This window comes from Scyliorhinus torazame, chromosome 30 (assembly GCF_047496885.1).
Source record: "Scyliorhinus torazame isolate Kashiwa2021f chromosome 30, sScyTor2.1, whole genome shotgun sequence".
Taxonomy (NCBI): Eukaryota; Metazoa; Chordata; class Chondrichthyes; order Carcharhiniformes; family Scyliorhinidae; genus Scyliorhinus; species Scyliorhinus torazame.
In genome coordinates, this window is record NC_092736.1 from 4,610,370 (window position 1) to 4,626,483 (window position 16,114).

A 16,114-nucleotide genomic window follows, 5' to 3' on the forward strand; every position below is an offset into this window, starting at 1 on the left:
GGATAATTCATGCCTTTAGAAATGACACATATAATCTAGCCGTCATTCTGGAGAAAGCGATGCATTCAGTTGTAATAAGCACTTTTAAGTGAGTTTTTATACAGTGCTGGAGAGAGGGAAAGGTAGGTGGGGCTGACGCTGAGTTTAAAGTTACCGTTCTAAGACAGGAGAGGTTTCAGCATGTTCATACGCTGACTGATTGATCCACCTTTGCAATGGACAGTAAAGATTAAGGGACTGACAAATAGGCATCTACTTACAGAGCGTTAGAGGCTAATCTGCTGTACAGGCTTTAGGAGTATAGGAGCAGCAAGCAGACAGCCTTATTCATACACTGACTCCTCAGATACACAACAAGAACTGGAGACCTTTGAGCAATAAAGCAGGAGAGAGAGAGAGAGGCACAGAAATCCAGAAAACGCACAAGCAACATTTCCTGTCTAAAATTTGGATGGTGCCTCCTTCCAAAGAGCAGCATTTTCCTTTATTCCAAAGGTTGGATGTTTCTTCCACCCAGGATTTTGCGCCAGCTGACCGGTTACTCCCTGGCTGACTGAGAAGAATTTTTATAGACAAAACCCAGCTCCTCCTCTTTGAGAAACGGAATGAGCAGCTCTCCCACTGAGTCGTCTGTCAGCCCAGGGCTGGAGGACAGCCAGACAGGTATGAGAGAGTGCGAGTGAGTGTGTGAGTGCGAGAGAGAGATAGAGTGAGCGAGAGAGAGAGAGGAGTGCAAACCAGAAGAGCAACAGGCAGCTTTGAGAGAGTGTTACTGAGTGAGAGATAAAGTGAGCGAGAATGAGAGACTTGAGGACGGCATGTGGCGCAGTGATTCGCACTGGGACCGCGGCGCTGAGGACCCGGGTCTGAATCCCGGCCCTGGGTCACTGTCCGTGTGGAGTTTGCACATTCTCCCTGTGTCTGCATGGGTTTCACAACCACAACCCAAAGATGTGCAGATTAGGTGGATTGGTCACGCTAAATTGCCCTTTAATTGGAGAAAAAAATAATTGGGTGCTCTAAATTTATTTTTAAAAAGAGAATGAGAGACTTGGAGGACCAGGAGAACAGGTGCATAAGTATTAGAGGTGGATAGCGAGGCCAAGAGGACAACCAGGTAGATGAGAAAGAACCAGTCAACGAGGATAAGATTGGCAGGTGTAAGAGAGCAAGAGAGACAGTGGGATGAGAAGAGCAACCAACCAACGATGAGAAAGAGTCAGCAAGAAGGTATAAAAAAGAGAATGAGAAAGTCGACAGGGTTGAGTGAACCGGCAGAAATCTATAATTTGTGAGAGACATGGAAAGATGAGAAAAGGGCTGACAATAAAAGGTACATCAAATCATAGAATTTACAATGCAGGAGGCCATTCGGCCCATCGTGTCTGCACCGGCCCTTGGAAAGAGCACCCCACTTAAGCCCACACCCATAACCCAGTAACCCCACCACTCTTTTTGAACACTAAGGGGCAATTTAGCATGGCCAATCCACCTAACCCACATCTTTGGACAGTGGGAGGAAACCGGAGCAGCCGGAGGAAACCCACGCAGACACGGGGAGGACGTGCAAACTCCGCACAGACAGTGACCCAAGCCGGGAATCGAACCTGGGACCCTGGCGCTGTGAAGCCACAGTGCTATCCACTGTGCTACCATGCTAGAGAGAGATAGGGAGGGAGAGATAGGGAGGGAGAAATAAGGAGGGAGAAATAGGGAGGGAGAGATAGGGAGGGAGAGATAGGGAGGGAGAGATAGGGAGGGAGAGATAGGGAGGGAGAGATAGGGAGGGAGAGATAGGGAGGGAGAGATAGGGAGGGAGAGATACGGAGGGAGAGATAGGGAGGGAAGATAGGGAGGGAGAGAGAGAGAGGGAAAGAGGGGGAGGGAGAGAGGGGGAGAGGGAGCGAGAAGCAGATGAACAGTAAGCGGTAAGCAGAGTTGGGTTCTTAGTGAGTACAATTATGTCAAAGGCCAAGGTTCAATCTCTGTTAAACAAGGTGGGAAACAAACAATTCAGTCAAGGAATAACAAACAAGAGAATGAATGAAGATTTCAGTTGTGCTGCCGAAGAGAATGTGCATTTAAACATTAAGATAAGAAGAGTAAATGAGACTGGGCTGTCAGTCTAAAAAATTACTTTGAGGAATAAAGTGACAACCATTTCAGAAAGCATAAGATGATGAATATTGCTGCATAACTGAATTTTAAGTTTCAGTCTTTACTGGAAAACAATATGAATTTGTCAACTATACATAATAAAGAAACCTGATGATTGAAACCCAGTTTGAACAACAAAATACTGCATTTAAATATATTTTAATTATGAATAATGAGGGAGTCAGGGTACGCATTTAGTGGTTATCTTGGCTCCCAGTACTACATTCCTAGTGTACAGATGGGTTTAATATTAACTGCTGCAAAATATGGAGTATTTTGTGAGTAGTTCTAACGTGCGACCTGAGAATTTACAGCGAGGGATTTCTCCTTCAAGCCATTGAAGAGCATATTCCAGGAAATCCTTGAGCCTTTTTTCAGGAGTTCAAGTGAAATTCTTAATTTGCTGGATCATAGCAGGAATCAACTTGAGAGTCAAAGGGAAGTAGATCTTCCGCAATATGCCATTGTTCTCAGAAATATATTTGCTCTTCCACATAAAGTCTTGCGTCATACATATTTGGTCTCTTTTATCGATATTGTGCCATCGGTGCCTCAGGGAAGGCAAGTGCTCGGTGAAGAGTCAAGCCAATCTCTTCAGTGGAGAGTCAAGCCAATCTCTTCAGTGGAGAGTCAAGCCAATCTCTTCAGTGGAGAGTCAAGCCAAACTCTTCAGTGGAGAGTCAAGCCAAACTCTTCAGTGAAGCGTCAAGCCAAACTCTTCAGCGGAGCGTCAAGCCAAACTCTTCAGTGGAGAGTCAATGCAAACTCTTCAGTGAAGAGTTCAAGCCAATCTCTTCAGTGGAGAGTCAAGCCAAACTCTTCACTGGAGAGTCGAGCCTGCCTTTTGGTACAAAGCTGAGTTGTGCCCAGCCAGTGACAATCAAGCCAGAGTCTTTGGTGTGGATATCTAACGCGACTAATGGCATCTCTGCTAGTAAGGTAAAGGTAAGGACTGAGGAGATTCCTCTTTATTTTTCCCTTTTGTGCTTGCTATCAGTGAAGACCCCAAGTCCAGGGAAGTCCCTCAGCCCTGTGCTCATGTGCAAGGTGTGTGGGGACACCAGCAGCGGCAAGCACTATGGTATCTATGCCTGTAACGGCTGTAGTGGCTTCTTCAAGCGGAGCGTCAGGAGGAAGCTCATCTACAGGTAAGGAAATGTCATTAATTTACTATCGCATAGTTCATATGTATGAATGGCAGCACAGATTACTGTGCTGTATCCTCAAACTCACAACCCAACTTGTAAAGTAAAAGCACCTTTACAGATCTGATCTCACCAGGCAGATAGCTCCTCAGTTTGACATTGCATGCAAAGAGGTTCTTGACACTGCTGCACTAAAGTGTCAGCTGAAATTACATACTTTAATTCTGCAGTGAGGTTTGCATCCACTTCCTACTGCCTGGGAGGTGAGAGTGCTTCCACTGATCCAGCTAATACTGGTCAATGAAAACCAAGAGCAAATTATTTATTGAGATGGATTTTATGCATATAATTTTAGCTAATAGTCTAGGTTTATAGATTAAATATGCAGCATGTTGGAGTGCATAAATCCAATATCAGTGAATTCTCATTTATTCTCATCATGTAAACCGGTTCAATTCAGACAAATATCTATTACATCCTCAATATATTTACATTTTGTACATTTGGAGACATAGGAGTAAATACAGGTCCTTCACTGCAACGTAAAATCCTCAACAAGTTTCATGCTCTTGAATCCCAATCCCAATGACATAGTTCTGTTTAATAGCAAATATCTCAGGATGGTGAGGCGTTATTCCATTTATTTATTGGCTGTTTTGGCATCTCTGCTCTCAGGTGCCAGGCAGGTACCGGAATGTGTCCTGTGGATAAAGCCCATCGGAATCAATGCCAGGCTTGTAGACTGAAGAAGTGTTTGCAGGCTGGTATGAATAAAGACGGTGAGTGTCTCTGTGTGAGAGCCTGTATGAAATTGTGGCTTAATGTTTCTGGCTGTAAACAGCTGTAATCCTCTAATCTCTAGTGTTATTCTTTGTGTTTCTTCCTCTCTGAGACTGCCTCACTGCTTTTCATTTTTTCTCTCTGCTCATTCTTTCTCATTTCTTCCTTCAGCCGTTCAGAACGAGCGCCAGCCCCGAAGCACTGCCCAGGTCAGAGTGGACACTGCCGAGCTCGACCCTGACAAGGAGCACATTGCCACTACCAGAGAGCCCACTGTGTCGTCTGCCAGCACCCAGGGATCAGCCTCCTCTAACATCAGCAGTAATCAGAGACCCATTAGCCCACCAAATAATCACCGGTTCATGGCCAGCCTCATGACCGCGGAGACCTGCGCCAAGCTGGAGCCAGAGGATGGTCAGTAGCTGGCTCCTAATCACCTGTATTATTCACTTCTTTACTGTGCATCCAGCTCCAGAGATTAACGCATTAATAATCTTTATTTATCAGTGTCACAAGTAGGCTAACATTAACACTGCAATGAAAATGTGAAAATCCCCCAGTCGCCACATCGAGGGAGAATTCAGAATGCCCAAATTACCTAACAGGACGTCTTTTGGGACATGTGGGAGGAAACCGGAGCAGCCGGAGGAAACCCACGCAGACACGGGGAGAACGTGCAGACTCCGCACAGACAGTGAGCCAAGTCGGGAATCGAACCCGGGACCCTGGCGCTGTAAAGCAACAGTGCTAACCACGTTGCTACCATGCCGCATTAAACCAGCTCTGTAAAAATTAGAGCTGGTGTCAGTTTTATAAAATCAATTTCAAGATTGTACATTTCCTCCCTTCTACTCCCAATCTCTTCTGTTGTTCTCCAAAAGTACAAAATTCTTAAATGTGAGCCTAAACAATGTGTGACATCAACTATTCACTGACAAAGGCATCACCGCTGAGCTAAATCCTGTGTGCACATCACACTCACTCACCTTGTAGCAACAGACTTAATCAGGAGCAGGAACCCTGCCTGGTAATAACCCCCCCCAGCCATTGTGACTCTATGGCTGAGGTTAATTTACTCAGCAGAGTTTGGGGATTGAAGCTGTAATTGAAGGAGAATTCAAGGACATATTCTCCATGATAATATAGCATTCATTGATTAAGCTGCCTAAAGGAATCACATCAAGGCAACAGTTGCCACAAAATTATTCCACTGGTCCGATTGGAAAAAAACAGAAAGGATGTTTGGCGTTACAGAGAGAGTGGAGAGTTAGTAAGTGTTACCCTGTTATATATTGTGCTTGCAGTGGATGAGAACATCGATGTGACAAGCAATGAACCCGAGAGGTCATCATCCACCGAGTACCAGATGTCCATCTACCCTCCCAGCAGTCCAGAGTGCGTGTATGAAACGTCGGCTAGATTGCTCTTCATGGCTGTTAAATGGGCCAAGAACCTTCCCATCTTCTCCAATCTGCCATTCAGAGACCAGGTATATCTGCAGAACACAGGTGGGGCTTGAGCTGGGTGCACTGGACGCAGGCAAAACACTGGAGGGCAAAGGGTTACCATTCGATTCTAACAAGGGTGAGAACATTTCACTGAAAACTTTACAATCTGGGTAGGATTTGAACCCAGGGCTCAGGACTGGATAGTCACGTGCACTCTCAGGACTGGATAGTCACGTGCACTCTCAGGACTGGATAGTCACGTGCACTCTCAGGACTGGATAGTCACGTGCACTCTCAGGACTGGATAGTCACGTGCACTCTCAGGACTGGATAGTCACGTGCACTCTCAGGACTGGATAGTCACGTGCACTCTCAGGACTGGATAGTCACGTGCACTCTCAGGACTGGATAGTCACGTGCACTCTCAGGACTGGATAGTCACGTGCACTCTCAGGACTGGATAGTCACGTGCACTCTCAGGACTGGATAGTCACGTGCACTCTCAGGACTGGATAGTCACGTGCACTCTCAGGACTGGATAGTCACGTGCACTCTCAGGACTGGATAGTCACGTGCACTCTCAGGACTGGATAGTCACGTGCACTCTCAGGACTGGATAGTCACGTGCACTCTCAGGACTGGATAGTCACGTGCACTCTCAGGACTGGATAGTCACGTGCACTCTCAGGACTGGATAGTCACGTGCACTCTCAGGACTGGATAGTCACGTGCACTCTCAGGACTGGATAGTCACGTGCACTCTCAGGACTGGATAGTCACGTGCACTCTCAGGACTGGATAGTCACGTGCACTCTCAGGACTGGATAGTCACGTGCACTCTCAGGACTGGATAGTCACGCGCACTCTCAGGACTGGATAGTCACGCGCACTCTCAGGACTGGATAGTCACGCGCACTCTCAGGACTGGATAGTCACGCGCACTCTCAGGACTGGATAGTCACGCGCACTCTCAGGATTGGATAGTCACGCGCACTCTCAGGACTGGATAGTCACGCGCACTCTCAGGACTGGATAGTCACGCGCACTCTCAGGACTGGATAGTCACGCGCACTCTCAGGACTGAATAGTCACGTGCACTCTCAGGACTGAATAGTCACGTGCACTCTCAGGACTGAATAGTCACGTGCACTCTCAGGACTGGATAGTCACGCGCACTCTCAGGACTGGATAGTCACATGCACTCTCAGGACTGGATAGTCACATGCACTCTCAGGACTGGATAGTCACGTGCACTCTCAGGACTGAATAGTCACGTGCACTCTCAGGACTGGATAGTCACGTGCACTCTCAGGGCTGAATAGTCACGTGCACTCTCAGGACTGAATAGTCACGTGCACTCTCAGGACTGAATAGTCACGTGCACTCTCAGGACTGAATAGTCACGTGCACTCTCAGGACTGAATAGTCACGTGCACTCTCAGGACTGAATAGTCACGTGCACTCTCAGGACTGAATAGTCACGTGCACTCTCAGGACTGAATAGTCACGTGCACTCTCAGCATTGCAGGTAAATCTAGATCCTCATCCCAGAGATTGTTTCAACACTTAAATTTGGTTCAATTTTATTCATGTGTTTTTCTTCTGTGAATCAGTGCGAAATCTAAAGGGGCAAAGCCAGTAATGAAAGGACACTTCCTCCAGGTGCCATGCCCGAAGAGGGCGCTGGTGGCCATGGATATCCAGTGGATGTGTCCATGGTGATTCTTGGAAAAGTACTGCAGTGGTTTGCTGCAGTATGGCAGCCCAGGAAAATCACCCACTCTTTACCACCTGCCAGCGGGCGTATTGAAGGATTTACAGGGTGACATGTTATAAATGCACCATCTGTGGCCATGAAGTGAGACTTGAGCCCCGTGCTTCTGGCCTAGAGGTACTGACATCACCACTGCGCCACAAAACCTCCTCAAGTCAAAGCAACACCACCTAAGGTGGGCAGGGGTGATTGGAAAGGTAAATTAACAAAATTGAGATTAGGTGATGCAATACTAGGCTTTTAAAGGCCATTAGGAGGAAGATAAGACTAATGAAGTTTGAATTTAGGAACAGTGGGAGAGGGTGGTGATGGTGCAATGAGGATTCATTCCAAAGACAAGCTGCAGGAATGAAGAGTGTGGAGTTGAAAATGGTCGACTCTAATGACAAGGCAATCTCAAGACAGTTAGAGATGAGCAACAAATGTGACATTGGCCATCCATGAGCTGAGCACAAAAAATAGTGGAGAGATCAGCAAGATATGAGATTTAGAGGAACACTAATGATAGAAGTGTTGGCAATAAAAACAAAAAATGCTGGAAATTACCAGCAGATTTGGCAACATTTGTGGCGAGAGGAGTTAATATTTCAATGTTGATGACTCTTCATTAGTACTTTCTGATCAGTCATTGACTTGAAATGTTGATTCGGTTTCTATCTCCACAGATGCTGTTAGACCCGTTGACTATTCCCAGCATTTTCTCTTTTCATTTCGGGTTTCCAGCATCTGCAGTATTTTGCTTTTGTAGATTGTGTGTCGTTGATTGTTCCTCCCCGTCAACAAAGTACTGTTTCTGATGCAGGTGATTCTGTTGGAGGAAGCCTGGAATGAGCTCTTCCTGCTCTGTGCTATCCAGTGGTCCATGCCACTGGAAAGTTGCCCTTTGTTGTCATTACCTGAACTCTCTCACAGCCCTCAAGGCAAGAGCAGTTCCACCATGGCAGACGTCCGTATTCTGCAGGAGATCATGAGTCGATTCAAGGTCATTGCTGTGGACCCCACAGAGTTTGCTTGTCTGAAGGCTGTGGTACTCTTTAAACCAGGTGAGCAGAACCAAATCATCCATTCACCTTTGGCAATATGTCTGATCAGTTCATCTGCCCTGTAGCCAATCTAAAATAGATTGTTATTGCTGGAGGTCAAAGGACACAGATTACACCTGGAGATCACCACAGCAAACTGAACCTCACGATAGAGAAACAGACAGATGTGTAACATATAATAAAAGAGGCAGCTATTGAAACATGCTCGCTTGGTAAAGACGTAAATAAAGTCAGCTCAAGTAATGTTGTTTCAGGTCAAAAGTATGGCGCCTGCTAGACACTGTTTTGGTGGTTAACGGCATTCTGGATTATTACTCAGGGAAGTACATTCACTGCTCACTAGTTCTTGAAGAAGCCCCAATGCTTTTACCGCACACTATATGAAATGAAAATCGCTTATTGTCACAAGTAGGCTTCAAATGAAGTTACTATATATTTGTGGTTGTAAACAGACTATTTGATATTGAGCACAGGTATATGCAGTGAGCTCGTGCCACGATTCAGCAGAACATTGGGACTTCCAGTAGCAATTGCTGTGCTCTGGGCTATTTATTTTCTTTATCCACTTTCTCCCTTCCTCTCCTGAAGGTGCTGACTCATCCAACAATAGTTTCAAGGCCATAGATCCTCTTCCAGTACCTTGTCCACGTGTGTATCATCCCAGACAGTGAGCATGGAGGCAATTTGGCTGCAGGTACGAAGCACCTGATGCCCACACAATCCACTTCCAGCAGAGGTCACTAGGCAGCTACCGATTGCTTCACCTCTGACTACATCTCCTCTGCCTAACTCCAGGATGCTGAGGTCAAACACACAGCACCAAATCCCATCCCAGACTGACATCAGCTATGTCAGCATTGACTGGGAACCAGGACCACCCCCGAATGTGATTACCAACTCTGCCATCTGGAGCAGATAAATGTATTTTTAATGGAATCTCAGGAGGGTTGCTCTGCATTAGTGAAATAGACATTCACCAATATTTTGTTCTCCCTCAGAAACGCGAGGTTTGAAGGACCCAGAGCAGGTGGAGAATCTGCAGGATCAGTCACAGGTGATGCTGGGTCAGCACAGCAGGACACACTACCCAATCCAGCCAGTGAGGTGAGATGGGGCAGCTCTCAAAGCAAGCCTCCTGCAGAAACCCACATTTTGACTAATAATACATGCTTCTTGCACGTCCCGTATCCATATCAGATTGTCTTTGGCAAATACAACAAATGGAATGGGTTATTATCCTGCACAAGTATTACACAGTATTAAACAGAAGCGGGAAATGGACTATTAATGCTTACCAAATGTCAGACAGCACAACCTCACCCTTTTTCAATCAGGAGTAATGTTTCCACCTGGGGGTTGAAAAAAAAGTGACAAACTTTAGAAACTTCTTACTGATTTTTTTGTATAGTTAAAAAGTCCAACTGTCAATAGTTACCCACCTTTACGAAACTGGACTGTACACGACAGAATTGAAGAATGAATACGTAGCATCAAACATCAGGCTTAAAATATGTAATTATTTAATGTCCTCAAAGTGACAACTTACATCATCAGGCCAGTGACCCCTTCAACAACAAATTCTATTGAGGTTGAATAGTTTTTAAAGTCTCTCCTCGTGATTTTCTATTCTTATACTGGGGATAAACATCGTGATAGTTCTCTGAATGGGCTCCAGATTTTGAGGACGGGATTTCCGAGGCCGCCCGAGCCTCCCACCGCTGTCACGGGCTTTCCCGTTCCATGCACTCCCCCGCCCCAACGCCGGAAACCCACCTTAACGTAGCCCTCGTGTCTCCGCAACCAATTGGGTTCAGTACGCTAGGTGTCATCTGACTGGAGCATTGTCTACATTTTGAATATAGGGGTCCTTCAAGTGAGATGTTGAAGTGGGGTGGGGTGGGGTCTACCTGCCTGCCCATGTGGACATTAAAGATGCCATTGCACTTTTTGAAGAGAAAGAGGGAGTTCTGACTTCAAGTAATATTATCAAGAGAGTGTTGAGCTGGGTGTTCGCCTCATTCCTAATTCTAAAGCTTTGTGTGTTAAATGCCTCCCATACCCACATATCCAATGACAGTAACTCAAGACTACTTCACCATTGTGGTGGTGTGCCTGTGGTTAATATTGCATGCACTCAGCAGTACGACCACCCGCCAGCAGGCAGCGTCATACATCAGTCATGTGACATCCGGCTACTGGCAGAAGGTTGTAAGGCGTACATGAGGACAGACGCACACAAGGGTAGTTCCAGGAGAGTCTAATGTAACTCTGTGATAACTTGGTCTCTGTAGCAATTCTGATTGTTACTTTACCAGGTTTACAGCAATAAATCATCATTCTGGTTAAGTCACCAGCAGTTCTGTAGAATACTTGCAAAGACAAGATCACGAACACAACAATCATCTGTCAAGAGTTTTGGACATTTCTAATACACGATAAGACAATACTTCAATGCAAACTCAGTCTATTTGCCTTGTTGATTAGCGATTCTATTGCTGATTTTTTTTTTCTCAAAGTTTTTATGCTAAAACTTTTTTTTTTTTTTAAAAACATATTCTTGTCTGATCTTTTGCTCAGGTTTGGAAAATTGCTCCTCCTCCTGCCTTCACTCCGCTTTGTCCCTTCGGATCAAATTGAGCTGCTGTTTTTCCACAGAACCATCGGTAACACCCCCATGGAAAAGCTTCTCTGTGACATGTTTAAGAGCTGAGGACCTCCCAAGCAACATCCCCTATTATATTCTGACATCTCCTTCTCCCTAACATTTTGTCTCGTTTACTTTATCTCAACTCCCAGTGCGTCTTTGCTAACTCCCCCCAAAATGCTATGCTCTCGGTCCCCACAATCCTCACCAAGACAGCGCACCCTGTGATTATGTGACCCTAATATGTTACCCACCCTATTTATTGTTGTCTCGCACACATTAACTTACGCCATTCTATACTCTACACGGTCAGTTCTCCCAAGCAAAGAATGCTTCAAATCCTTCTAATTTTTAAACCCATGAAGACTGAATATATTTCTATATAAGAATAAAACTGGAATCTGGTTACCCAAGTTACTTGTTGTTCAGCAGTGTTTCTTCAATGTGGAAATGTTACTGAAGAGAGCGAGAATATTTAACTATTACCTGCTTACATATTGACGATGAATGCAGAGAAACTGGCACACAGGAACTTCAAGAGGAGCAAATTACATGGTTAGGAGGAAAGTTCCTTGGAGAACTGAATGACAGATAACAATAAGTATAAACCCTGCAGCGCAAGAAACATTTTTAAGGAACGCAGAAAGGCTGCAAACCTTTGCAAGAAAACAGCAAGATCACTGCAGGTTAGTAAAACTCAAAAACTATTCCCTAAGCTCAGAAAATGATTGATGACGGAGGACAGAGACATGGGCAGCGTTGTGAATACTGGAAAGGACAAACGTTGAATTTCAGGAAAAGGCATCAAATACTTTGCTGCTACATGTGGACCCTTTGGAAATTATTTCATAAAGGAAAAATTGAAAAACAGGGAATAGAATTTTTTTGTAATTAACAGCGCAATTCTACCAAAATATTCCTAATGGTCATTTTGGGTGCGTTTTGTGTGATGTTTCTCACTAGCTTTTTGGGTGAGATCCACATCGCTATTCAACCGCTATTGAGCCTTGGGGAGTTTCTCTCCTCGGTCAAGCCCATAGGTAAAAACTTTTTCAATCCCGGGGAGCTGAACCTGCTCCTCAGAGATCGGGCTGCCATTTTGAAAGGGTGCCCCGATCTCTAAGTGAGCTTGAAGGTCCCCCACAGCCCCCACCCATAGGCAATGTCACCACCTCGCGCCCCCCCCCCCCCCCACATAGGCATTACTCTAAACCTCCGCCAAGTGAGGACACCCCCCCCCCCCCCTGCTATGGGGTTGCTGAGGGCCCCCCTTTTCAGGACACCCTCCCTTCAGGACCTTCACCCTTAACTCCCCCCCCCCCACCCCACCAACCTTTATGAGGCCCCTTCATACTCGTCCTTCGCCCACCACCCCCAATACCCTACTCTGCTTATCACCCTTTTCATGGACATGGGCCCCCTCAGGCCCAGATCCTTGGTAGTGCTACCCAGGTGCCAGGGGGAGAGCCAGATGACCACCTGCCCTGCCTTGGGCCTCTCAGGGGTCTCCAATGGACTATGGAAACCCCCCCAGGTGCTGTTAACACCTGGTCCACATTTGTGTGAAGCAGTAGCAAACACCACCCCCCGGTCCAGGCCTCGCTGGGGAGGCAATTAGTTCCCGGGCCTCGGGAGAATGTAGCACAAACATATTCAAATGAGCGTAATGGCAAGATCCAGATTGCAAAGTCTCACAAGGTTCGGTGAATCTCCGAAACCCAGATCCCCAGGAGCTGCAGCTGGAGACACTTCCTGCACACATGCCACAGATGTTGTAAATCAAGCCGTTGTGATATTTGACATCAAGCCTGAATTTTAAAACTTCGTCCATTACAGCTAGGAGACTGAAAGGTGAGGAGTTAGACACGTTCGGTCCTGAGAGAATGAGTGGGAGCAAGTAAATCACATTCTCAAGTCTGTGGTCTGATTCCAAGTTTTGTCAAAGTTGTGTTATGAACGAAGACTAAGAATTAAATATTTACAATCATCTCGAAACCATCAAGATATGCCCTAAATTCCTGAAGGGAGTGAAGCATGAAAAATGAGGGCCTGGTTAATATTTTTAGAAGCTTTGTAAATACAAGAACAAGACTGCTCTGGGGCTCAGTAGTGCCTTAGAACACAAAGAAATAGTTAATTCAGGGAATTACAGAGAAGTCACTGACCTAGAGAAGGGGCAAAAATTATTTTGGACCATAGGTGTCACGAGGAATGAAAATGAAATGAAAAAATGAAAAGGAAGAGTTCAGGAAATTGGCTTCAAAGTCTTTGGGAAAATGAAGCGACGCTGAAGCAACTTACCTGAAGTTTGAACATTAGAATCAAAGTGGCAAGATTATTCCTGCCAGATCCTGGTATGCCAGATCGCATACCAGGCCAGGAAAGCATGCATTAAGAAGAGAAGACTGCTGAGTGTCTGGAGAGGGAAAGGATTAATATAGCAAATAAGAATCGATTTGCTAAATTACTGGCCTCATGTGACACAACACCAAGTGGTCTTATTAGTTTTAGTCAATATTTGGAAGTTTATAATACACCAGGTTGTGTCTATATGGGCCTTTTCTGGGATTTAATTGTGAATATTTAAGCTTTTGTTAGAAGATATTGTTATTGCTGTCAGTCCTAGTGCAGTATTTTTCAAACATTTTTGCCCGGGATCCATTTTTACCAACTGGGCGACCTTTGCGATCCACGCCGGCCAAACTTCACAACACTTACCTTTAATGCGACAGGTGAGCCTGCTCGGTCCTCACGATCTCACTTGCTTTGTCATTCAATGTTACATTGACTTCAGCTGACTTCAAATGTCTTTGAAGTTTTTAATCTTTCATTTGTCAGTGCTTCCTTGCATATAACACACATGAGCTTTGCATCTTGATTTGCATCAGTACAATTAATAAAGCCATACCTCAAGAAATCATCTTTAAGTTGCTTTTTTCTGGATTCCAGCTTCTTAATGGGTTGTTCACCAGACACCCTCAAGCTCACACCAGCACTGCTGGCAGCTACAAATTGGAGGAATCTCTCTTGCGCCCAGAGCATGGGAGGTCAGTGTACGGGGCACGTGACACACTCTCTGCCGCCGCTTCTGGCAGGAAGACTCCATCAATTTTTAAAAGGAATCTGCTCCTTGGTCAGCTCACTAACGTCTGGAGGTGGCGGTCTGCTGCGCTGGGCTCCGGGCCTGCGCACTGCTGAGGGGGCATGCATGCATGCATGGGACTGCCGGCATTCTGAAAGCCGGTCACCGTTGTAATTTTTAAAAGCCGCTCGCAGATGTTGGGACACTTCGTCCCGCGATCTGGAACACCGTGACAGATGGCCTTGTGACCCTCCCATCGCCCATCTGTGGGTTGCAACCCTGAGTTTGAAAACGACTGTCCTAGTGAAGACTAATTTTAGTCTGGACGCATTACTTCAGAACCTCGTGGCGAAGAAAACTCTGGCCTTTCTTCAATTACTTACAGGTGCCATTGTGCAAACAGCTCTCCTTGATGATTTAGAACTCAACAGATGGGATTCCTTCAACCACGTGCAAAACCCAGAACCAAGCTATGAAGCTCATTTGTAACAAAGAGGAGCAACCTATTGCTGAAAGCACAAACAGGTCCTGACTGATGCCAATCTGTCATTGAGCACCCAGGAGGGAAATCAAACCTAACATTAGGAACATATGTTCTTCAAATCTCCGAATAGAGTACCTGAAGTCATGTAAGCCTGGTACACAACTTTGGAACACAACTTTGGACAAGTGGAATTTTACTGTGGTTAGTATTCTGCAAGATGTGCTGTGCAGCACCTTCTAACACACACACAAAATATGTCAGTCACAATTGGCTGGGCAAAGCGAAGCTTAATGGTGCTGCATGGTTTGAGCTAGTTAAACCCCAGTAGCACCACCGGTGCATGTCTATAGAGCACCGACTCTCGACATTTTGCAGTTATGAATGGAGATGTTCTGCTCCAGGCCAACAGAAATATTACTAGTGTAGATTTCTCAGTAGCTTAGTGTGGAGATCCACATATGGTGACAGGTTTCTGCATTAATTTGACATACAGCTGAATAAAAGTGCCTTCTCATGCAACCAATGTTCTTGGTTTACATGATCTAAACCCAAAACTGGCCCGAAGATTTTTTTTTGGAGGCTAGTGAGTGAATGGCCTCCTCAGTTGCCAAGCTTGTTAATGGCATTAGCAGTGATAATTTGTTGACGATTGAGCCTCATTTTTAAGCCCTTGATGAAGGCCACATAATCCTCTTTCTATGCTCTACATTCAAATGTTTTGATATCATCCAAAATCTTTTTATGTCACTCCTACTTCAAAACAATGTTTCTTCCTCTGAAGAGCTGGGTTGTGTTTCCACAAACACTGTCTGCTTCCTGAGCCTCACTCCCAACCACTTTTCACTATGTGTAACCCTCTTGTTTGCCCACACGCTCTCCCTCGACCCATAACAAGAGCATCACAGCCAAACACAAAGCTTTCTTCCGTCAAAGACCAAAAAGTAGCATCTAACAATTGAGAACTCTTCCCAATTCAGCACAAAAATCAGAATGAAGTCTGGGGGGGGGGGGGCTTCTAGTCTACAAGTTATTCATTTCTTTGAAAGTTCTGGAAAGTGGAACTAGGTGTCTCGTCTATCAATGGTGAAGTTAAGGGAGAGTGATACACCAAAGGCCAGTGTCAGGAAAACAAAGTGTGTGGGAGAGCATGGGGGCAAAATTGGAGGAGGCCGTGGAAACGCGCTTGAACCAGATTGCAAAGATGACCAGCTTTTTAATATTTTGGGGAACGTGAGAGTAGGTCAATAAAGGCAGGTGATAGGACAACAGAATTTAGTATGGGACAGGAAACTGCCTCAAACCACACTACAGACCTAATACAAATGCAGTCTTAAATGCATTGCTGGCTTGGAATTATATTTTGTTCAAAGAGTTGCATTTAATCGTAGAATCAACAGTGCAGAAGGGGGCCATTCGGCCCATCGAGTCTGCATCGGCCCTTGGAAAGAGCACCCTACCCAACCTCCACCCTATCCCCATAACCCTAACTAACCTTTTTTGGACACTAAGGGAAATTTAGCTTAGCCAATCCACCTAACCTGCACATCTTTGGACTCT

The 16,114-nt window shown here is 45.5% G+C and overlaps 1 protein-coding gene across 1 annotated transcript; it reads left to right on the plus strand.

The window, feature by feature from the left end:
- The first annotated feature begins 289 nt into the window (after positions 1–289).
- nr2e3 (nuclear receptor subfamily 2, group E, member 3) lies at positions 290–11,404 on the plus strand. The gene is made up of 8 exons (XM_072492684.1): positions 290–663; positions 3,155–3,305; positions 3,978–4,081; positions 4,254–4,496; positions 5,387–5,571; positions 8,107–8,347; positions 9,346–9,451; positions 10,925–11,404. Exons 1-8 carry the CDS (start codon positions 606–608, stop codon positions 11,055–11,057), a joined length of 1,221 nt encoding a protein of 406 aa, XP_072348785.1. The 5' UTR covers positions 290–605; the 3' UTR covers positions 11,058–11,404.
- Positions 11,405–16,114: the final 4,710 nt, after the last annotated feature.

Excerpts from the sequence above, each read along its gene's own strand:
- nr2e3 (XM_072492684.1), top strand. The coding sequence starts at position 606 with ATGAGCAGCTCTCCCACTGAGTCGTCTGTCAGCCCAGGGCTGGAGGAC. Across the intron at positions 664-3,154 it reads GCTGGAGGACAGCCAGACAG|TGAAGACCCCAAGTCCAGGG; the intron begins GTATGAGAGAGT and ends GCTTGCTATCAG. Across the intron at positions 4,082-4,253 it reads GGCTGGTATGAATAAAGACG|CCGTTCAGAACGAGCGCCAG; the intron begins GTGAGTGTCTCT and ends TTCTTCCTTCAG.